Genomic DNA, 25,065 nt, shown 5'->3' on the forward strand with positions numbered 1-25,065 from the left:
CCTATGTACAAGAATATAACTACTATAATACTGCTCCTATGTACAAGAATATAACTACTATAATACTGCCTCCTATGTACAAGAATATAACTACTATAATACTGCCTCCTATGTACAAGAATATAACTACTATAATACTGCTCCTATGTGCAAAAATATAACTACTATAATACTGCTCCTATGTACAAGAATATAACTACTATAATACTGCCTCCTATGTACAAGAATATAACTACTATAATACTGCCTCCTATGTACAAGAATATAACTACTATAATACTGCTCCTATGTACAAGAATATAACTACTATAATACTGCCTCCTATGTACAAGAATATAACTACTATAATACTGCCTCCTATGGTACAAGAATCTAACTACTATAATACTGCTCCCTATGTACAAGAATATAACTACTATAATACTGCCTCCTATGTACAAGAATATAACTACTATAATACTGCTCCTATGTACAAGAATATATCTACTATAATACTGCTCCTATGTACTAAGGAATATAACTACTATAATACTGCTCCTATGTCCAAGAATATAACTACTATAAATCATTGCCTCCTATGTACAAGAATATAACTACTATAATACTGCCTCCTATGTACAAGAATATATACTACTATAATACTGCCCTATGTACAAGAATATAACTACTATAATACTGCTACAAGAATATGAACTACTATAATACTGCTCCTATGTACAAGACTATAACTACTATAATACTGATCCTATGTACAAGAATATAACTACTATAATACTGCCCTATGTACAAGAATATAACTACTATAATACTGCTCCTATGTACAAGAATATAACTACTATAATACTGCTCCTATGTACAAGAATATAACTACTATAATACTGCTCCTATGTACAAGAATATAACTACTATATACTGCTCCTATGTACAGGAATATAACTACTATAATACTGCTCCTATGTACAGGAATGTAACTACTATAATACTGCTCCTATGTACAAGAATATAACTACTATAATACTGCCTCCTATGGACTAGAATATAACTACTATAATACTGCTCCTATGTACAAGAATATAACTACTATAATACTGCTCCTATGTACAAGAATATAACTACTATAATACTGCCCCTATGTACAGGAATGTAACTACTATAATACTGCCCCTATGTACAGGAATATAACTACTATAATACTGCTCCTATGTACAAGAATATAACTACTATAATACTGCTCCTATGTACAAGACTATAACTACTATAATACTGCCTCCTATGTACAAGAATATTACTACTATAATACTGCCTCCTATGTACAAGAATATACTATAATACTGCTCCTATGTACAAGACTATTACTACTATAATACTGCCTCCTATGTACAAGAATATAACTACTATAATACTGCTCCTATGTACAAGAATATAACTACTATAATACTGCTCCTATGTACAAGAATATAACTACTATAATACTGCTCCTATGTACAAGAATATAACTACTATAATACTGCTCCTATGTACAAGAATATAACTACTATAATACTGCTCCTATGTACAAGAATATAACTACTATAATACTGCTCCTATGTACAAGAATATAACTACTATAACACTGCCTCCTATGTACAAGACTATAACTACTATAATACTGCTCCTATGTACAGGAATGTAACTACTTTAATACTGCCCCTATGTACATAGGCTGTTGTACAATGATACAGGAGGACGTTTGGTTGCAGTAGAGATGATTTGTGACAGGGCGGTATAGTGACCCTCCGGGGCCCGGTAGCCGCTGTGTGGATACATCGTGCTGTAGAAAAGCCGGCTTGTTCTCCACAGAAGCCCTCCTCTGGCACTTGCTGGATGTGTAGGACGGGTGGTGACCTTTATTAGGTTTGGCACACTTTGTATGGAACTGGCAAGAGAGACCTTGTAACAACGAGTCCTGGGCCAAACCAAACAGCGGGTCCTTCCCATCCTTACTCCTGAAGCCGCAGACGGTTCCTCATGTCCGCAGGCTGGAGGCCCAGGAGTTAAACCCGGCGGCTGTGACCTGGATGAATGTCCATGTGTGTAACGTAAGACCCGGGTGAGACTCGTACGTTGCGTGTTTCTCCAGCTTGGGCCGAGGCGCGCTCTGTTATGTTAGGAGGGAGTTACAATAACTGTGTATTTAGGTGAAATATGATAATGGTTACATTGTAGCCAATAACTGTGAAATGAGACGAGACCGACACTAACCAGACCTAGGACAGTGCTTACATGGATGAAAACAAATATTCCATACGAACGCCTGAGACCAGAGCTATTCATAGGACGCTCTCCTCAGATGACTGCAGGGAGACATTACTTCCTCCAAAAATACTGCTGAGGAGACATTACTTCTAAATGTAACACAAGAGACGTAACTTCTGACTTCCCCTATAAAAGACATGGAGAAACGTTACCGCCAGATAGTCACCTATAAGGAGACACAACCGCCAGGACAATGCTTCCTCCAATGAGACATTACTTCCTTCAAGTCGCTTCTAAGGTGGACATTTCTTGTAGGACACTGCGGAGGAGGACATCCTCAATGAAGTCCATTCCTCCAAGATGAGACATTGTGTGTCTGGAGGGAGATGACGAAAACCTTACTCCCCCATAGACACCGACCTCAGAGACAAATTACTGTCTCCAAGACAGGACAGCGCTGAAGGGACATTTCCATGATGACCTCTAAAGGCGGTATTACAGCGGCCGATTGTCGGACAGATCATCGGCATCGAGCGTTTGTAGGAATGCTCGTTAGCGATGTTCTGCCTGTGTAATACAACCGCCAAGTACCTGCTCGCTCCCCGGGCAGTCCAGATATCTAAGCACACTCAAAAATCATTGTTTTCCGACAGCAGATCATACTGTCCAATCACAAACTGCCACCGGCAAACAACTAGACAGTATGGGGACAAGCCACAGCATTGGCGATCATTCATCCCTATACTGTGGAGGAGAGCACAGCTTGTAACAACAGCGGTCTCCTCCACTGACGAGCAGCAGAATGTCCGAAAGAAACCTATTGGCCTAAAGTGGAGGAAGAGGACATTACTGGCTCTAAAGTGACAAAGGTAGTCAACAAGGAGACAGCTTATACCTAATTATATAGAGGAGATGCCCAGGTTATACCAGCATGCTCCATATCACTATATACAAGAAGATGTATAACTTATACCAGCTGTACATATATAATTATATACAGGAGATGCCCAGGTTATACCAGCATGCTCCATATCACTATATACAAGAAGATGTATAACTGATACCAGCTGTACATATATAATTATGTACAGGAGATGCCCAGGTTATACCAGCATGGTCCATATCACTATATACAAGAAGATGTATAACTTATACCAGCTGTACATATATAATTATATACAGGAGATGCCCAGGTTATACCGGCTGTACATATATAATTATATACAGGAGATGCCCAGGTTATACCAGCATGCTCCATATCACTATATACAAGAAGATGTATAACTTATACCAGCTGTACATATATCATTATATACAGGAGATGCCCAGGTTATACCAGCTGTACATATATAATTATATACAGGAGATGCCCAGGTTATACCAGCATGGTCCATATCACTATATACAAGAAGATGTATAACTTATACCAGCTGTACATATATAATTATATACAGGAGATGCCCAGGTTATACCAGCTGTACATATATAATTATATACAGGAGATACCCAGGTTATACCAGCATGCTCCATATCACTATATACAAGAAGATGTATAACTGATACCAGCTGTACATATATAATTATATACAGGAGATGCCCAGGTTATACCAGCATGCTCCATATCACTATATACAGAAGATGTATAACTTATACCAGCTGTACATATATAATTATATACAGGAGATGCCCAGGTTATACCAGCTGTACATATCACTATATACAAGAAGATATATAACTTATACCAGCTGTACATATATAATTATATACAAGAGATGCCCAGGTTATACCAGCATGGTCCATATCACTATATACAAGAAGATGTATAACTTATACCAGCTGTACATATATAATTATATACAGGAGATGCCCAGGTTATACCAGCACGGTCCATATCACTATATACAAGAAGATGTATAACTTATACCAGCTGTACATATATAATTATATACAGGAGATGCCCAGGTTATACCAGCATGGTCCATATCACTATATACAAGAAGATGTATAACTTATACCAGCTGTACATATATAATTATATACAGGAGATACCCAGGTTATATCAGCATGCTCCATATCACTATATACAAGAAGATGTATAACTTATACCAGCTGTACATATATAATTATATACAGGAGATGCCTAGGTTATACCAGCATGGTCCATATCACTATATACAAGAAGATGTATAACTTATACCAGCTGTACATATATAATTATATACAGGAGATGCCCAGGTTATACCAGCATGCTCCATATCACTATATACAGAAGATGTATAACTTATACCAGCTGTACATATATAATTATATACAGGAGATGCCCAGGTTATACCAGCTGTACATATATAATTATATACAGGAGATGCCCAGGTTATACCAGCATGGTCCATATCACTATATACAGAAGATGTATAACTTATACCAGCTGTACATATATAATTATATACAGGAGATACCCAGGTTATACCAGCATGCTCCATATCACTATATACAAGAAGATGTATAACTTATACCAGCTGTACATATATAATTATATACAGGAGATGCCCAGGTTATACCAGCATGCTCCATATCACTATATACAAGAAGATGTATAACGTATACCAGCTGTACATATATAATTATATACAGGAGATGCCCGGGTTATACCAGCTGAACATATATAATTATATACAGGAGATGCCCGGGTTATAGCAGTGTTCTGCACAGGACCGTGCACACACCCGGCGGTCACTTACCTCTCTGCGGGCTGCGTCCTGCTCGCTGGCTCTGGCTACGATCTAATGAACCGGATTCAGAGATAAATGGGCGACTTCTGGGCTTTGCTTCTGCTGTAAATAAAAGAAATGAGGACGGATGAGAAGATACAGTGTATCAGTACAAAGTTCTAAGGGTTAATAAGGGGAAAAGCAACATGGTCGCCCCCTGGTGGTGGGGTACATGAGTTATTACATACCAGCTGATCTATTAAAGGGCCGGTGTCACGTACACAGTAATTATATTGGGAAAAGTTCTTATACATTTTTAATAGAGATTTACATTTTTTTGCATTATCAAGATCTCTGCTTGCTGTCAGAAAAATGTAAAGCTACACTTCCTCTATTATCCAAGCTGCATAGTCTCCATCATGTATGAAGTTACATAATTCTGCCAGGTCGCAGCGTTATTCACTCCCTCTCTTGTCTCGCATCACTTTAGATTGTAAGCTCCTACGGTCAAGGCTCTCACTGTCACATTATAGCATGTATACATCATTGTACTGGTCATATCTGCATGAACTGGTTGTACTGATTACATTAATATGACCTGATCATTCATTTAGCTTGATCCTGAGCCACATGATGTGTTATACTCCAGTCACATCAAGAGCTGCATTCTCAATTCTGCTAGTACATCATGTCCAAAATTCCAGTCACATCCAGAGCTGCATTCACAATTCTGCTAGTACGTCATGTCCAAAATCTTAGTCACATCCAGAGCTGCATTCACAATTCTGCTAGTACGCCATGTCCAATATCCCAGTCACATCCAGAGCTGCATTCACAATTCTGCTAGTATACAATGTCCGATATCCCAGTCACATCCAGAGCTGCATTCACAATTCTGCTAGTATGCCATGTCCGATATCCCAGTCACATCCAGAGCTGCATTCACAATTCTGCTAGTACGCCATGTCCGATATCCCAGTCACACCCAGAGCTGCATTCAAACTTCTGCTAGTACACAATGTCTAATACTCCAGTCACATCTAAAGCAGCACTTATAAATCTGTTGTTACATTGTCTCTTAGAATCAAGTCACACCCAAAGCTTTTTTGAGTGCAGCTCTGGATGTGACTGGAGGATACGTAATGCTTGCAGCTTTACTACCAGGTAACTGCGGGAAACGTGAGCGAGGTGATCACGTGGGGCGAGCGCTTACAATGGAGGCAGCTGGACGCCCATGACCGCAGTGGAGCAGATTGACACACGTTGTCCCCTGGGGTGTGTGGTCACCACCCCCTGACCACAGCTACTCAGAGACTTTCAGACAAGAGGTGATTTGTGGGAACCCCGTAAAACCGCAGCCCCCCGGGCCCTAATCCCTCACAACGGGCTCCTGTGTGCTGCTCCGAGCTGCCGAGGGCCAGGAAATGAAATAAACAAGTGGACTCCAGGCCTGAAGTAATTACCTGAGAGGCCTGCGCCCCTCACCGATGCCACCCACCCTCCTCCCATCACCTCGGGGTGACCCCAAGAACTTCCATAATATCCCTCCTTCTTGGCCTGATCTCAAGGACTCTATTAACCACGACCCACCACATACCCACTGCACATCCTCACAACTTAAAGGGATGTTCCAGGGATGTTGTGTATCGAAACATCAACCTTCTCAAGATCTCCGTAATGTAAGATGACTTTGAATACATTCAGTCTGATACATTGTAACAAGCTGTCCAGGTTCTCCCCAGGGGCCCACAATACCGGACAATGCGGTACACCTCACGGCTATGCTGTTCTCCTCATCTCTTAAAGGGGTTACTGCATCATACGGCACCCTTAATGAGTCATAAGTCCCCCCAAAAGAGCTGTTGGGGTTGTTGTTGGGGAAGGGGGGGTATGTTGAGATGTGTTGTTGTTGTTGGAGGTCACTGTTGTGGTGGCTCATGTGGTTTGTTTTTGCTAAGGGTTGTTGTTGGGGGTCAAACCACAACCAACTATATGGTTGTGGTTTGCATTTGTTACTGGGAGTCATTGTAGGTTGTTTTTGGGTTCATTGCTATTGGTAGTTATTGTTGGGGCCGGGGGTCATTTTTGATTGTTGTTGTTATTGATTGTTGTTAAGGACCGTTGGTATTGTTGGAGGTTGTTGTTGGGTTCATTGTTATTGGTTGTTCTTGGGGGTCATTACTGTAGGTTGTTGTTGTTGGAGGTCGTTGTCAGAGGTTGTTATTGGGTGTCATTTTTGTTTGTTGTTGTTATTGGGGGGTCATTACTATAGGTTGTTTTTATTGGTTGTTGTTGAGGGTCATTTTTGTTTGTTGTTATTGGGGGCCATTGTTGGGTTTGTTATTGGTTGTTTTTGGGGGTCATTACTATAGGTTGTTGTTGTTGGAGGTCATTTTTGCTTGTTGTTGTTGGGGGTTGTTGTTATTGGTTGTTGTTGGGGGTTGTTGTTCACTCTTCTGCTCTGCAGTGACCACTACAGGAGAAATGCACTATGACATGTGCTCATTCAATCGACTCTCCATCCATAAGTGGACAGGGCAGATCCATCTGAGCTGCGGATTCTAGGGGCACGTTCACACAGCAGAATCACACTCTAGGACAATCATGTATTTATGGCGGACCCATAGGTTTGTGGAAAAAACACACAGTGTGAACCCGCACTTAGCGCCTCTACCGCCTGCCTCATACAGGGAGTCCTAAGTGGATGATTGTAACAGAACTTCCCAGATGACAGGACCTCTTTAACCCCTTATAGCGACGTGCCGCCTTTTGCGGGGCTGTCCGGGGAGCACCACGCCCACTTTTTTATACCAGCCATGAGCGGGGAGAAGTCTCAGTATGACGCCCTATGAATTATAGAAGAGATCGAAAAAATATATCACCACAATACCGTACATAGAGTAAACTATCATCCGCTAAACAGTGGGAACAAATGTAAAAGTTGCTGTTTTTTGTTTTTTTTACATTGCCCCCCCCAAAAAATTATAAAAATTAAAAACTGCAACTTGTCCTGCTAAAAACAAGCCCTCAACTACATTCAACTACATTTAGGCCTCCTGCACACGAACGCTGACGTATTGCGGACCGCATTTGCGGATCCGCACTACACGGGTGTCGCTCCGTGGGCATTCCGCATAACGGATGCGGACCCATTCACTTCAATGGGTCCGCAAATCCAAAGATGCGGAATGGTGCGGAATGGAAGCACAGAAGGGAACCCTCCGGAAGCACTACGGAGTGCTTCCGTGGGGTTTCGTCCCGTACTTCCGTTCTGCAAAAAGATAGAACATGTCCTTTTCGCAATTCGCGGAACGGCACGGACAGCCTGTAATATAATTTTTTTGCGGGGCCACGGAACAGAGCAACGGATCCGTAAAAAACGGACCGCATAACACTGAAAAAGCCATACGGTCGTGTGAAAGAGGCCTAACAATAATATTAACAATTCAGTGAAATAATTTTACATAACATTTTCCGGGATTCCTCGGCGTTTAAAGAGTTAAACTGAGAGACAAGAATGGAGGCTCCATCACTGACAACATGAAAAGGCCTCTGACAACCTCCATTATCAAAGGATCATGAAAGGAGAAAATCCCCTTCAAAGCCGGGGCTGGAATGTAACACATGAGAGTGCGCGCTGTGTGCGATGACGGGAAGGATTGTGTCACCCGGCCGCCGCTCACCGCCAAGTGCACAATGCCTCGACAAATAGGCTGAGGGGACGCGGTCCGTGAATGAGGGGTCCTGGCACACACCCCCCGCCTGCTTTATGCCAGGGCAGGCTAATCCCTTCCTACACTCAGGCCATTCATCAGACGCTTTCAAGTTCACCGCCATTTCAGCCAGGACGAGCGCCGCGCAACAAAGCGATGGACTGGGAACTGCCAAGTCTCGCCCCGTCAAGCCGCGACGGATGGCGACTCCAGGGCGTTCAATGCCGATCATATCCTGAATAAATACGGCGCCAGGGTCACTCTTCTCACAATTACTTGGCGCAATTTTCATGCAAATTCTATTTGCCTTCACAACTGGCGACATCTAGACGGTGGCGGCGAGAGAACGTGTCACACAGATCGCCAAGGTGGAGGACGAAGTTTCGTTCCATCACTTTTGATGGCACCTGGCGCCTATTATTGCTCTTGGCGAACGTTTTGGGACCATCAGGCAATAAGTTGAAAAATCGTTTGCACCATCCAATCGCGCTTATGATGTGACGCTGTAAATTTGCGCCATAATGAATGGAACGCGACAAAGCATTGCGTGCTCGGAGCTACAGACAGCATACAAGACGCTTTACTGCAAAGCAACACAGTACTGCTCGCTTACATTGGCGTTAATTTATTTGCATTTGGCGCAAAAACTGCGAATTGTTCACGCCATCACTTTGACTTATTTTTTTCGTATATGAGATGTTAAAAGGCATAAAGCGCACAACACCTGCGACGTGGTTCTCCTGCCACTTGATAAATGTGTTGGTTCTCACATTGCACTACATGTTCTTGCTGTAGGGGGCGCACTTTACTCCCTGCTGCAGCCATATAATACAATGTACCTCACCGACTGAGAGGCCCAATCACTGAAAGATTAATGGTAACACATAATAGACGGATACAAAACAGCGGTGATATTTATAGAGGGATGTAGCGAAAATTACATGACCTGCGGGTAATCGCACTGCAAGTTCAGAAGCGGAGAAAAGTCAATACGTCTCCACATCCAAGTAGAAAAGTCATTTCCACCATAGACAAACAGTGATCCGTGAGACGGAACAATCCTGTTATATACTGCAACTTATATCTCAGGAAGAACGAACCATTTATAATTAGATTTCTCCTGCTTATCGTCTATTAACTAAAAGGAGAAGAAGGGGAAGGGAACTGACAAACATCTGAACATGTCTTACTTAGGGCTCCTTCACACGAACGTTTTTTGCGTTCCGTATACGGAACCATTCATTTCAATGGTTCCGCAAAAAAGAAAAGGAATGTACTCTGTATGCCTTCCGTTTCCGTTTCCGTTCAAAGATAGAACATTTCCTATAATTGCCCGCAAATCACGTTCCGTGGCTCCATTCAAGTCAATGGGTCCGAAAAAAATAAAAAGGAACACATACGGAATGTACTCCGTATGTCTTCTGTATCTGTTCCGTTTTTGCAGAACCATCTATTAAAAAATGTTATTCCCAGCCCAATTTTTTCTATGTAATTACTGTATACTGTATATGCCATACGGAAAAACGGAACGGAAAAACTGAACGGTACCGGAAACACTACTGAAACAAAAAACAGAAAAACGGATCATGGAAAAACCACCAGCAAAACACTGAAAAAAATATACTGTCGTGTGAACAAGGCCTTATACACGTACAAAATCAATAACTACTAAAATACTGCCTCCCGTATGCAAAAATTAAACAGCTATAATACTGCTCCTATGTACAAGAATATGATTACTACAATACTGCTCCTATGTACAGGAATATAACTACTATAATACTGCCTCCTATGTACAAGAATATAACTACTATATTACTGCCTCCTATGTACCAGAATATAACTACTATAATACTGCTCCTATTTACAAGAATATAACTACTATAATACTACCCTATGTACAAGAATATAACTACTATAATACTACCTCCTATGTACAAGAATATAGCTACTATAATACTGCCTCCTATGTACAAGAATATAGCTACTATAATACTGCCTCCTATGTACAAGAATATAACTACTATAATACTGCTCCTATATACAAGAATATAACTACTATAATACTGCTCCTATGTACAAGAATATAACTACTATAATACTGCTCCTATGTACAAGAATATAACTACTATAATACTGCCCTATGTACAAGAATATAACTACTATAATACTGCTCCTATGTACAAGAATATAACTACTATAATACTCCCTCCTATGTACATGAATATAACTGCTATAATACTGCTCCTATGTACAAGAATATAACTACTATAATACTGCTCCTATGTACAAGAATATAACTACTATAATACTGCTCCTATGTACATGAATATAACTACTATAATACTACCCCTATGTACAAGAATATAACTACTATAATACTGCTCCTATGTACAAGACTATAACTACTATAATACTGCCTCCTATGTACAAGAATATAACTACTATAATACTGCTCCTATGTACAAGAATATAACTACTATAATACTGCTCCTATGTACAAGAATATAACTACTATAATACTGCTCCTATGTACAGGAATATAACTACTATAATACTGCCCCCTATGTACAAGAATATAACTACTATAATACTGCTCCTATGTACAAGACTATAACTACTATAATACTGCCTCCTATGTACAAGAATATAACTACTATAATACTGCTCCTATGTACAAGACTATAACTACTATAATACTGCCTCCTATGTACAAGACTATAACTACTATAATACTGCCTCCTATGTACAAGAATATACCTACTATAATACTGCTCCTATGTACAAGAATATACCTACTATAATACTGCTCCTATGTACAAGAATATACCTACTATAATACTGCTCCTATGTACATGAATATAACTACTATAATACTGCTCCTGTGTACAAGAATATAACTACTATAATACTACTCTGGGATATCAGTGATTAGAGCCTCAGCTCTGCTACATCTGTTCCTCCACTGGCTCTTTCCGCGTGCGCTCTCACACCTGGACACCAGGCATCGCCCCTTCTTTTCCTCTCCTCTTATTTTAGCCACTGAAGTCAAATAAACAAGTTTTTGCTTAAATTATGGATTTTGCTTCCTTTCTTTAAACTTTTGGAGGCAGCAGGTTCCCCGGGGATGAGGCAGAGGCACGAAATTCTGCTGATGGGAGACGTGCGCGTTCTCTTCAGATCCAGCGCGTCCCTGAAAACCTTCCCAATGTCATCATTACAACATGGAAACAGCTATGTCGTCTGCTGCCGATTCTGTGCAGGTCACGGCCAGCAGCTGCCCCGCGTGGGGTGAGTAATGCCATAAGATCACCTACTGTCATTTTATATAAATCAGCCCCCCACCCCCATCCGCTCCTTGCAGTATAGAACTGTAGATCGGAAGATTTTTGTGGTCTCCAGTGATGGTTGGCCCCTTTTTTCTCCGTACTCTTCTCACTGGTTCATGTCGGGTAGGGTCGGCCATGACAGATTATATGGGATTCCAACTCAGTGTCTTCTGCATCCAACATAAGACAGGGCTTCCGTTATATAATTGCTTGTATGATTCCACGGCAAAAGAGAGTCCTTGCCCGTCTGGGCCGTGACTATACCGCAGTTACTTCCCCTAGGTACTCACACAGCCGCCGGTAGGTCATGCAGCTTCCAGGCGCTGACACTGACAGAGCATTTCAGCCATGTATGTATCCCCACAGTAATGAGCCCAGCAGCTACCCCTGGGATTGCATCAGGCTAGGAGAATACCTTGTACTGGAGTGTGGGGGGAATGACAGGTCCCACTACCAACCTACATGCCATTCCATTAAAATCCAGCCTATGAAATAATTAATAAGGGGTTAGCCGCAATTTTTATTTTTAATGACCCTCTGAACCCCTTTCTTAAGAATTTTAACAGGGATAATGCTGTAAATATTCCTACCGCACCAACACTGCGCTCCCTGGATTTTAATGGAATGGCATGTAGTTTGGCAGTGGGACCTGTCATTCCCCCCACACTCCAGAACTTCCCAGATGACGTGCCATACATTTGGCACATGATTCTAGCCTGGTTAAAACCTACAATATACGTGGGTTTCACATGCAGTCCGGCTGTCAGGGGCGCTGTGAGCAGTCAGTGCCCAAGGCTGTCTGACTGCGCAGGCGCTACCAACATAAAGTTGAAACCCTCGTAGGTTGTACCAAGCTAAATGTATGGCACGTCATCCTGGATGCCCACAACCTAATTACACCAGCGAGCACAGCGCTGGACGGTAGCAATACTTTTAGAATTAGCAGTGTTAAAGTGATTGATCACATGAAGGGACGGACCGTTAAAAAACTTAATTTGCAGATAAAACCCCTTTAAATAAAATGCTCAGCAAACTATGCTTTACTATGTTTTGCTGAAACAACACAGTTTTTTGGATTATTTTTACCTCGCGCACCTGAGCCTTCTGGGTGAGAGATACCCCCCGCTCTAGTACTTACCATACACAGGGTTACACTCACACGCTATATTGAGTGATAGCTACACATGCACTGTGTCCTCTTTCTTGTCTGCTCAGTCTGTGTATGGGTCAGTCTTCACTATAATTCTAGCATTCTATTCCTGGAACTGGAGAATGATAAGCTATAGGCAGACTAAAGGAGATGACATCATAGACTCCCAAATGCGCAGACAAGTTTCCCATGTGCCACATCTTTATCAAATACTGTCCTCCCCTGTTCTAGCACTTCTCGCTGAAATATGTAATCGCTTAGGGGGTCTGGGATTTGATTTTGTGTAGGGGGTCTGGTCTGGAATATGTATACAGTGGGGTTTGGTCTGGGGTCTGTATCCAGGGGGTCTTCTCTAAGGTGTGTATACAGAGGTCTGGTATAGGGTCTGTATATAGTGGGTTTATTCTGATTTTTGTATACAGTGGGGTCCTGCCTGGGGTATGTATAAAGTGGGGTTTGTATGTAGTGGGGTCTGCTCTGAAGTCTGTGTACAGGGGGTCTGGTCTGAGGTCTGTATATAGTTGGGTCTGTTCTATGGTCTGTATACAGTGGGGTCTGTATACAGGGGGGCTGGTCTGAGGTCTGTATATAGTGGGGTCTGGTCTGAGGTCTGTATACAGCGGGTCTTGGCTGGGGTCTGTATACAGAGGTCCGGTCTGAGGTCTGTATACAATGGAGTCTGGTCTGGGGTCTGTATACAGAGGTCCGGTCTGAGGTCTGTATACAGAGGTCCAGTCTGAGGTCTGTATACAGAGGTCTGATCTGGGGTCAGTATACAGAGGTCCGGTCTGAGGTCTGTATACAGAGGTCTGATCTGGGGTCAGTATACAGAGGTCCGGTCTGAGGTCTGTATACAGAGGTCTGGTCTGAGGTCTGTATACAGAGGTCTGGTCTGAGGTCTGTATACAGAGGTCCGGTCTGAGGTCTGTATACAGAGGTCTGGTCTGAGGTCTGTATACAGGGGTCTGATCTGGGGTCTGTATACAGAGGTCCGGTCTGAAGTCTGTATACAGTGGAGTCTGGTCTGGGGTCTGTATACAGAGGTCTGGTCTGGGGTCTGTATACAGGGGTCTGATCTGGGGTCTGTATACAGAGGTCCGGTCTGAGATCTGTATACAGTGGAGTCTGGTCTGGGGTCTGTATACAGAGGTCTGGTCTGAGGTCTGTATACAGGGGTCTGGTCTGAGGTCTGTATACAGGGAGTCTGGTCTAGAGTCTGTATACAGTGGAGTCTGGTCTAGAGTCTGTATACAGGGGTCTGATCTGGGGTCTGTATACAGAGGTCTGGTCTGAGGTCTGTATACAGGGGGTCTGATCTGGGTTCTGTATACAGTGGGGTCTGGTCTGAGGTCTGTATACAGGGGTCTGATCTGGGTTCTGTATACAGAGGTCTGGCCTGAGGTCTGTATACAGGGGGTCTGATCTGGGGTCAGTATACAGAGGTCTGGTCTGAGGTCTGTATACAGAGGTCTGGTCTGAGGTCTGTATACAGGGGTCTGATCTGGGGTCAGTATACAGAGGTCTGGTCTGAGGTCTGTATACAGAGGTCTGGTCTGAGGTCTGTATACAGGGGTCTGTATACAGACGTCTGGTCTGAGGTCTGCATACAGGGGTCTGATCTGGGGTCTGTATACAGAGGTCCGGTCTGAAGTCTGTATACAGTGGAGTCTGGTCTGGGGTCTGTATACAGAGGTCTGGTCTGGGGTCTGTATACAGGGGTCTGATCTGGGGTCTGTATACAGAGGTCCGGTCTGAGATCTGTATACAGTGGAGTCTGGTCTGGGGTCTGTATACAGAGGTCTGGTCTGAGGTCTGTATACAGGGGTCTGGTCTGAGGTCTGTATACAGGGGGTCTGATCTGGGGTCTGTATACAGTGGAGTCTGGTCTAGAGTCTGTATACAGGGGTCTGATCTGGGGTCTGTATACAGAGGTCTGGTCTGAGGTCTGTATACAGGGGGTCTGATCTGGGTTCTGTATACAGTGGGGTCTGGTCTGAGGTCTGTATACAGGGGTCTGATCTGGGTTCTGTATACAGAGGTCTGGCCTGAGTTCTGTATACAGGGGGTCTGATCTGGGGTCAGTATACAGAGGTCTGGTCTGAGGTCTGTATACAGAGGTCTGGTCTGAGGTCTGTATACAGGGGTCTGATCTGGGGTCAGTATACAGAGGTCTGGTCTGGGGTCTGTATACAGAGGTCTGGTCTGAGGTCTGTATACAGGGGTCTGATCTGGGGTCTGTATACAGAGGTCTGGTCTGAGGTCTGTATACAGTGGAGTCTGGTCTGGGGTCTGTATACAGAGGTCTGGTCTGAGGTCTGTATACAGAGGTCTGGTCTGAAGTCTGTATACAGCGGGACTTGGCTGGGGTCTGTATACAGAGGTCTGGTCTGGGGTCTGTATACAGAGGTCTGGTCTCTGAGGTCTGTATACAGGGGTCTGATCTGGGGTCTGTATACAGAGGTCTGGTCTGAGGTCTGTATACAGAGGTCTGGTCTGAGGTCTGTATACAGGGGTCTGTATACAGACGTCTGGTCTGAGGTCTGCATACAGCGGGACTTGGCTGGGGTCTGTATACAGAGGTCTGATCTGGGGTCTGTATACAGAGGTCTGGTCTGAGGTCTGTATACAGTGGAGTCTGGTCTGGGGTCTGTATACAGAGGTCTGGTCTGAGGTCTGTATACAGAGGTCTGGTCTGAAGTCTGTATACAGCGGGACTTGGCTGGGGTCTGTATACAGAGGTCTGGTCTGGGGTCTGTATACAGAGGTCTGGTCTCTGAGGTCTGTATACAGGGGTCTGATCTGGGGTCTGTATACAGAGGTCTGGTCTGAGGTCTGTATACAGAGGTCTGGTCTGAGGTCTGTATACAGGGGTCTGTATACAGACGTCTGGTCTGAAGTCTGCATACAGCGGGACTTGGCTGGGGTCTGTATACAGAGGTCTGGTCTGGGGTCTGTATACAGTGGAGTCTGGTCTGGAGTCTGTATTACTTTATGTGTCTGGTCTGTTTTAGTTTAGAGGGTCTGCAGACTTTATATGTCTAAAGAGTCTAGATTGAGGTCTTTAGTTATTTGGGGGTTCTGGTTTGGGTTCTGTATCGGCTCAGTGGATGTCGTCTGGGGCCTTGATGTCAGGGTTCTGATCTGGGCTCTTTATTAGTTTAGGGGGTCTTGACCACGATCTGAATTAGTTTAAGGGTCTGTATTTGTCTTGGGGTTCTTTATTGTCTGTGTTTATGTAGTGGCTCTAATCTGGGGTCTGTATTATTTCAGGAGTTCTGCTCTGATGGCAGTATTTATGGGGTCTGCTTTTAGAGGGTCTGGGATCTGTTCTTAACAGTTTGGGGAATTTTTATTCTGTATGGCAGGCTTTTGGTCTCGGGTCTGTATTAGTTTAGGTGGTGTAGTCTAGGGTCTGTATTAGTTTAGGGGGTCTGGTTTTGGGTCTGTATTAGTTGAGGGGCTTGGTCTGGGGTCTGTATCAGTTTAGGGTGTGTGGCCTGGGGTCTGTATTAGTTCAGGAGGTCTGGTCTGGAGTCTGTACCAGCTAAGGGGATATGGTCTGGGGTCTGTATCAGTTTAGGGGTCTGGGGTATGTACTAGAGTAAAGGACTGTATTTGTCTAGAGTTTCTGTTCTGGGGTCTGTATCAATTTAGGGGGTATAGTCTTGGGTCTGTGACAGTTAATGGTTGTCTGGTCTGGGGTCAGTATCAGTTTAAGGTGTTTGGTCAAGGGAATGTATGAGTTTAGGGGGTCTGGTCTGGGGTCTGTGTCAGTTTAGGGGGTCTAGTCCATGGTTTGTATCAGTTTAGGGGGTCCTAATTAGTTTAGGGGGTCTGTATTAGTTTAGGGGTCTGGTCTGGGGTCTATGTCAGTTTAGAGCGTCTGGTCTGCTGTCTGTATCAGTTTAGGGGGTCTAGTCTGTGGTCTGTATCAGTTTAGGGGGTCTAGTCCCTTTGTATCAGATTAGGGGGTCTTAATTAGTTTAGGGGTCTGTATTAGTTTAGGGGGTCTGGTCTGTGGTCTGTATCAGTTTAGGGGGTCTAGTCTGTGGTCTGTATCAGTTTAGGGGGTCTAGTCTGCTGTCTGTATCAGTTTAGGGGGTCTAGTCTGTGGTCTGTATCAGTTTAGGGGGTCTAGTCTGTGGTCTGTATCAGTTTAGGGGGTCTAGTCTGCTGTCTGTATCAGTTTAGGGGGTCTAGTCTGTGGTCTGTATCAGTTTAGGGGGTCTAGTCTGCTGTCTGTATCAGTTTAGGGGGTCTGGTCTGCTGTCTGTATCAGTTTAGGGGGTCTAGTCTGCTGTCTGTATCAGTTTAGGAGGTCTAGTCTGCTGTCTGTATCAGTTTAGGGGGTCTAGTCTGTGGTCTGTATCAGTTAGGGGGTCTAGTCTGTGGTCTGTATCAGTTTAGGGGGTCTAGTCTGCTGTCTGTATCAGTTTAGGGGGTCTAGTCTGTGGTCTGTATCAGTTTAGGGGGTCTAGTCTGCTGTCTGTATCAGTTTAGGGGGGTCTGGTCTGCTGTCTGTATCAGTTTAGGGGGTCTGGTCTGCTGTCTGTATCAGTTTAGGAGGTCTAGTCTGCTGTCTGTATCAGTTTAGGGGGTCTAGTCTGCTGTCTGTATCAGTTTAGGGGGTCTAGTCTGCTGTCTGTATCAGTTTAGGGGGTCTAGTCTGTGGTCTGTATCAGTTTAGGGGGTCTAGTCTGCTGTCTGTATCAGTTTAGGGGGTCTAGTCTGTGGTCTGTATCAGTTTAGGGGGTCTAGTCTGCTGTCTGTATCAGTTTAGGGGGTCTAGTCTGTGGTCTGTATCAGTTTAGGAGGTCTAGTCTGCTGTCTGTATCAGTTTAGGGGGTCTAGTCTGTGGTCTGTATCAGTTTAGGGGGTCTAGTCTGCTGTCTGTATCAGTTTAGGGGGTCTAGTCTGTGGTCTGTATTAGTTTAGGGGGTCTGGTCCGTGGTTTTAGAGCGTCTGGTCTGCTGTCTGTGTCAGTTTAGGGGGTCTAGTCCATGGTTTGTATCAGTTTAGGGGGTCCTAATTAGTTTAGGGGTCTGTATTAGTTTAGGGGGTATGGTCTGGGGTCTATGTCAGTTTAGAGCATCTGGTCTGCTGTCTGTATCAGTTTAGGGGGTCTAGTCTGTGGTCTGTATCAGTTTAGGGGGTCTAGTCCCTTTGTATCAGATTAGGGGGTCTTAATTAGTTTAGGGGGTCTGTATTAGTTTAGGGGGCCTGGTCTGGGGTCTATGTCAGTTTAGAGCGTCTAGTCTGCTGTCTGTATCAGTTTAGGGGGTCTGGTCTGTGGTCTGTATCAGTTTAGGGGGGTCTGGTCTGTGGTCTGTATCAGTTTAGGGGGTCTGGTCTGTGGTCTGTATCAGTTTAGGGGGTCTAGTCTGCTGTCTGTATCAGTTTAGGGGGTCTAGTCTGTGGTCTGTATCAGTTTAGGGGGTCTAGTCTGCTGTCTGTATCAGTTTAGGGGGTCTAGTCTGTGGTCTGTATCAGTTTAGGGGGTCTGGTCTGCTGTCTGTATCAGTTTAGGGGGTCTAGTCTGCTGTCTGTATCAGTTTAGGAGGTCTAGTCTGCTGTCTGTATCAGTTTAGGGGGTCTAGTCTGCTGTCTGTATCAGTTTAGGGGGTCTAGTCTGCTGTCTGTATCAGTTTAGGGGGTCTAGTCTGTGGTCTGTATCAGTTTAGGGGGTCTAGTCTGCTGTCTGTATCCGTTTAGGGGGTCTGGTCTGCTGTCTATATCAGTTTAGGGGGTCTGGTCTGCTGTCTGTATCAGTTTAGGGGGTCTAGTCTGCTATCTGTATCAGTTTAGGGGGTCTAGTCTGCTGTCTCTATCAGTTTAGGGGGTCTGTATTAGTTTAGGGGGTCTGGTCTGGGGTCTATGTCAGTTTAGAGCATCTAGTCTGCTGTCTGTATCAGTTTAGGGGGTCTAGTCTGTGGTCTGTATCAGTTTAGGGGGTCTAGTCTGCTGTCTGTATCAGTTTAGGGGGTCTAGTCTGTGGTCTGTATCAGTTTAGGGGGTCTAGTCTGCTGTCTGTATCAGTTTAGGGGGTCTAGTCTGCTGTCTGTATCAGTTTAGGGGGTCTAGTCTGCTGTCTGTATCAGTTTAGGGGGTCTAGTCTGCTGTCTGTATCAGTTTAGGGGGTCTAGTCTGCTGTCTGTATCAGTTTAGGGGGTCTAGTCTGTGGTCTGTATCAGTTTAGGGGGTCTAGTCTGCTGTCTGTATCAGTTTAGGGGGTCTAGTCTGTGGTCTGTATCAGTTTAGGAGGTCTAGTCTGCTGTCTGTATCAGTTTAGGGGGTCTAGTCTGTGGTCTGTATCAGTTTAGGGGGTCTAGTCTGCTGTCTGTATCAGTTTAGGGGGTCTAGTCTGTGGTCTGTATTAGTTTAGGGGGTCTGGTCCGTGGTTTTAGAGCGTCTGGTCTGCTGTCTGTGTCAGTTTAGGGGGTCTAGTCCATGGTTTGTATCAGTTTAGGGGGTCCTAATTAGTTTAGGGGTCTGTATTAGTTTAGGGGGTATGGTCTGGGGTCTATGTCAGTTTAGAGCGTCTGGTCTGCTGTCTGTATCAGTTTAGGGGGTCTAGTCTGTGGTCTGTATCAGTTTAGGGGGTCTAGTCCCTTTGTATCAGATTAGGGGGTCTTAATTAGTTTAGGGGGTCTGTATTAGTTTAGGGGGCCTGGTCTGGGGTCTATGTCAGTTTAGAGCGTCTAGTCTGCTGTCTGTATCAGTTTAGGGGGTCTGGTCTGTGGTCTGTATCAGTTTAGGGGGTCTGGTCTGTGGTCTGTATCAGTTTAGGGGGTCTGGTCTGTGGTCTGTATCAGTTTAGTGGGTCTAGTCTGCTGTCTGTATCAGTTAGGGGGTCTAAGTTTAGGGGGTCTAGTCTGCTGTCTGTATCAGTTTAGGGGGTCTAGTCTGCTGCTGTATTTAGGGGGTCTAGTCTGCCGTCTGTATCAGTTTAGGGGGTCTGGTCTGCTGTCTGTATCAGTTTAGGGGGTCTAGTCTGCTGTCTGTATCAGTTTAGGAGGTCTAGTCTGCTGTCTGTATCAGTTTAGGGGGTCTAGTCTGCTGTCTGTATCAGTTTAGGGGGGTCTAGTCTGCTGTCTGTATCAGTTTAGGGGGTCTAGTCTGTGGTCTGTATCAGTTTAGGGGGTCTAGTCTGCTGTCTGTATCCGTTTAGGGGGTCTGGTCTGCTGTCTATATCAGTTTAGGGGGTCTGGTCTGCTGTCTGTATCAGTTTAGGGGGTCTAGTCCTGCTATCTGTATCAGTTTAGGGGGTCTAGTCTGCTGTCTCTATCAGTTTAGGGGGTCTGTATTAGTTTAGGGGGTCTGGTCTGGGGTCTATGTCAGTTTAGAGCATCTAGTCTGCTGTCTGTATCAGTTTAGGGGGTCTAGTCTGTGGTCTGTATCAGTTTAGGGGGTCTAGTCTGCTGTCTGTATCAGTTTAGGGGGTCTAGTCTGTGGTCTGTATCAGTTTAGGGGGTCTAGTCTGCTGTCTGTATCAGTTTAGGTGGTCTAGTCTGCTGTCTGTATCAGTTTAGGGGGTCTAGTCTGCTGTCTGTATCAGTTTGGGGGGTCTAGTCTGCTGTCTGTATCAGTTTAGGGGGTCTAGTCTGTGGTCTGTATCAGTTTAGGGGGTCTAGTCTGCTGTCTGTATCAGTTTAGGGGGGTCTAGTCTGTGGTCTGTATCAGTTTAGGGGGTCTGGTCTGCTGTCTGTATCAGTTTAGGGGGTCTGGTCTGCTGTCTGTATCAGTTTAGGGGGTCTAGTCTGCTGTCTGTATCAGTTTAGGGGGTCTGTATTAGTTTGGGGTCTCAATCAGCTAAGGTTTATTTTGGAGTGTTATGATGGGGGTTACATGCACTACATGCTGTAGGTTGGGGCGTGTCCAGTTGTCCTTTACAGTGTAAGTCCATATGTTGTCCATATGTCGACACGTTAATGCTCGCTGCTACACGGACTTTCCAGATAAATGATTAACCCTGTTATTATCACTACATGGGACCAGGATAATCAGAGGCCATGGGGGGCAGCGATCTGTGGGGGCCATCTTCTAGGTTTCATGAGTGGTGCAGGAAATGAGGAGACTGTTACATTGTGTCCTTGTGATCTGATGGACAGCAGATGACCCCCAGTGACATCACAATGTATCAGTTTGCTGCTGGTGGTTTCCTGTGATCACAGGGTCATTGTCCATCCTGATCTGCCTGCGACGTCCACACAAAGAGCCTTGTGGGAGCGCTTAGCGCGGGGAGCCGGTCCTGCGCTGGGGGGAAGTGATTTATAGTAAAGGCCGGGGCGACAATCGCATTACAGGCAGACGGCGCAGCACCATGTGAGGGGATGGCTGCCAGCTCCGGCTTCCCTGTCTGCCACGTTTCCTGTCCAAGTATCGATCGGCCTGAGCGGCAATCCATCTCCTGCTGCTGACTGCATTATCTGTGCACAATGAATGGCAGGACTACAACTCCCAACAATTCATCTCATTTGTCTTTCATTTTGTCCTACGAGTTACAGTCCATCCAGCAACAATGAAAAGGCATGCTGCTGCGTGGAGTTACATCATGTCTTATACTCCAGTCACATCCAGAGCTGCATTTACAGTCCAACTGTTACATCATGTCTTATACTCCAGTCACATCCAGAGCTGCCTTTACTGTCTAACTGTTACATCATGTCTTATACTCCAGTCACATCCAGAGCTGCATTCACAATCCAGCTGTTACATCATGTCCTATACTCCAGTCACATCCAGAGCTGCATTCACAATGTGATATAACATCTTTAACTGTTCTGCTGGCTGATACCAGGGAAGAACAGACGGTCCCATGAGTGTGAGGTAACGCGCTGTGACATCAGGCTTGACGTGTCCCCCCGATGACGAGGTCACTGCTGCGGTCATCATGGGGATCACATGTCCTGGGCTTCAATGATTCAGACTGGTGCTGGGTGATACAATGTATGATGGGTGCTTGGTGATACAATGTGTGCCGGCTGCTGGGTGATACAATGTATGATGGGTGCTGGTTGATACAATGTATGATGGGTGCTGGGTGATACAATGTATGCCGGGTGCTGGGTGATACAATGTATGCCAGGTGCTGGGTGATACAATGTATGATGGGTGCTGGATGATGCAATGCATTCTGGGTGCTGGGGGATACAATGTATGATGGGTGCTGGGTGGTACAATGTATGCCGGGTGCTGGATGGTACAATGTATGATGGGTGCTGGGTGATACAATGTATGATGGGTGCTGGGTGATACAACGTATGATGGGTGCTGGATGATGCAATGCATTCTGGGTGCTGGGGGATACAATGTATACTAGGTGCTAGGTGATTCAATGTATGATGGGTGCTGGGTGATGTAATGTATGATGGGTGCTGGGGGATGCAATGTATGATGGGTGCTGGGTGATACAATGTATACTAGGTGCTGGGTGATACAATGTATGATGGGTGATGTAATGTATGATGGGTGCTGGGGGATACAATGTATTATGGGTGCTGGGTGATACAATGTATGCCGGGTGCTGGGTGATACAATGTGTGATGGGTGCTGGGTGATGCAATGTATACTAGGTGCTGGGTGATACAATGTATGTCAGGTGCTGGGTGATACAATGTATGATGGGTGCTGGGTGATGCAATGTATGATAGGTGCTGGGTGATACAATGTATGATGGGTGCTGGGTAATACAATGTATGATGGGTGCTGGGGGATACAATGTATGATGGGTGCTGGGTGATACACTGTATTATGGGTGCTGGATGATACAATGTATGATGGGTGCTGGGTGATACAATGTATGATGGGTGCTGGGTAATACATGTATGATGGGTGCTGGGTGATACACTGTATTATGGGTGCTGGATTGATACAATGTATGATGGGTGCTGGGTGATACAATGTATGATGGGTGCTGGGTAATACAATGTATGATGGGTGCTGGGTGTACACTGTATGATGGGTGCTGGGGATACAATGTATATGGGTGCTGGGTGATACAATGTAGCCGGGTGCTTGGTGATACAATGTATGATGGGTGCTGGGGATACAATGTACGATGGGTGCTGGGGATACAATGTATGATGGGGTGCTGGGGGGATACACTGGTGTGGATGGGTGCGGGGTGATGCATGTATGATGGGGTGCTGGGGGATACAAGGTATGATGGGTGCTGGTGATACAATGTATGATGGTGCTGGGTGATACAATGTATCTAGGTGCTGGGGGATACATGTATGCCGTGTGCTGGTGATACAATGTATGATGGGGTGCTCTGGGTGATACAATGTATGATGGGTGCTGGGTGATACAATGTAGGATGGTGCTGGGTGATACAATGTATGATGGGTGCTGGTGATACAATGTATGATGGTGCTAGGGTGATACAATGTATACTAGGTGCTGGTGATACAATGTATGATGGATGCTGGGGGATACAATGTATGATGGGTGCTGGGTGATACAATGTATGATGGGTGCTGGGTGATACAATGTATACTAGGTGCTGGGTGATACAATGTATGATGGATGCTGGGGGATACAATGTATGATGGGTGCTGGGTGATACAATGTATATTGCACGTTGTTACGATGTATCTGTTCGTACACCGGTGACTTCCTGTCCTCCGCTGTACAGCGCCACAGAACATGATGGCGACATAGGGGTCATGCGTGATAGTAAATGGCGGCACTTACCGTCAGCGTGTCTCTGAGCGCAGACCATCACGGAGGCAGCGAGGACCAGGCAGCAGGCGGAGGTCACCGGATTTGCCATCTGTTTGGGGGGGACACAAAGTGGAGGGTTGGTGGAGTCGTCCGGAGCGCACATGCTGGCTGGGGACCACACGGCATCTGTGCGAGCGGCGGCGGCGGGGAGGGGGATCGGGCTAATGGTATGGGCTGGACAGCTGCTGGCGAGGCAGGAAGAGAGGAGATAATGGGAGCGTGTCATGTCACAGAGCCGGCTGGGGGGGGCTGCAACCTGCGCCATACTACAGCACCCTGCTGGGACAACACCCCATAGGGATGCCTTATCTAGCAGTGGTCTCCAGCTGTGGTGAAACTACAACTCCCAGCATGCCCAGACAGCAGTGATGATACTCAATACTACCCTAACTGGTCCTCCGTCCCCCCTGCACTGTCCCATGTCCAAGGGAACCTCCCAATGGGGAAATGCAGGGGAGACACAGAGTCTGACCCCCCAGCCCCACCATGATAAATGTCAATGTGCGACCGCTGACCTCAGGGCACTTGGATCCAGCAGTGAATGTGTTAATACCACAGCTGACCCAGTCTCCGTACAGGAGTGACCACCACTAATGCCCACCCTGACGCACTCCACTTCCTGCAGACCCCGAGGACACGCATAACAGTAACTTGCCCCTTGCTCCTTTTCTCCTGCTTTACTGATCGTGTGTCGGTCTACACTGACATTTCTAGCATTCTATTCATGAAACAAGAGGCTCAGGATGAACAGGTCATGGCCTTGTGGGAAGATGCAGAAATTACTTTTGCTGCATCTTACGGACACTTTATTATTTTGTTTTTGTTTTTTTTGTAAAAATACAATTTGCAGCCGGAGACACCTGACGTCCGGATACCATGACCGGATGCCAACTGATCCTCGCTGCCGCCCATCTATACTGTCCACCCCACCCACCCAGGCAGGACAGGGGACAACATCTCCTACAATGGCTGCCACCCAGCTTTCCCAGACTCCTGAAGGGCAGATTTGCCAAGTTATGCAGCATCCATGAGATTACTGCAGATGAGCGCCCACGCCGTCCACGTACAGTCTAGGTGGGCATACTAAGTGGCAACCACAGCCCGGTGTCATGGGATCCTCCCTGCTGACTGCCCAGAGGTGATCACAGGGTACCAGAGGGCTGGCACCAAACCCTATGACCAGGCATCTGAAAGCAGGCATTGCC

General features: G+C 45.3%; 1 protein-coding gene across 3 annotated transcripts in view; it reads right to left on the reverse strand.

Annotated features, from left to right (window-relative positions):
* The window catches only part of LOC122922070 (ciliary neurotrophic factor receptor subunit alpha-like), a 148,472-nt gene extending 124,567 nt beyond the window's left edge, over positions 1-23,905 (reverse strand). For 2 of the 3 annotated variants that reach the window (XR_006387082.1, XM_044272516.1), the window contains exons 1-2: positions 23,831-23,905; positions 4,974-5,066 (exon numbers count right to left, since the gene is read on the reverse strand). Coding sequence is in view for 2 of the 3 variants with exons in the window: in XM_044272516.1 (XP_044128451.1) it covers positions 4,974-5,066; positions 23,831-23,858 (121 nt within the window). In the remaining variant the exon portion in view is untranslated. The remainder of the gene's footprint in view (positions 1-4,973; positions 5,067-23,830) is intronic. The other variant, XM_044272517.1, reaches the window with a different exon arrangement.
* Positions 23,906-25,065: the final 1,160 nt, after the last annotated feature.

Source organism: Bufo gargarizans, chromosome 11, assembly GCF_014858855.1.
Source record: "Bufo gargarizans isolate SCDJY-AF-19 chromosome 11, ASM1485885v1, whole genome shotgun sequence".
Lineage (NCBI taxonomy): Eukaryota > Metazoa > Chordata > Amphibia > Anura > Bufonidae > Bufo > Bufo gargarizans.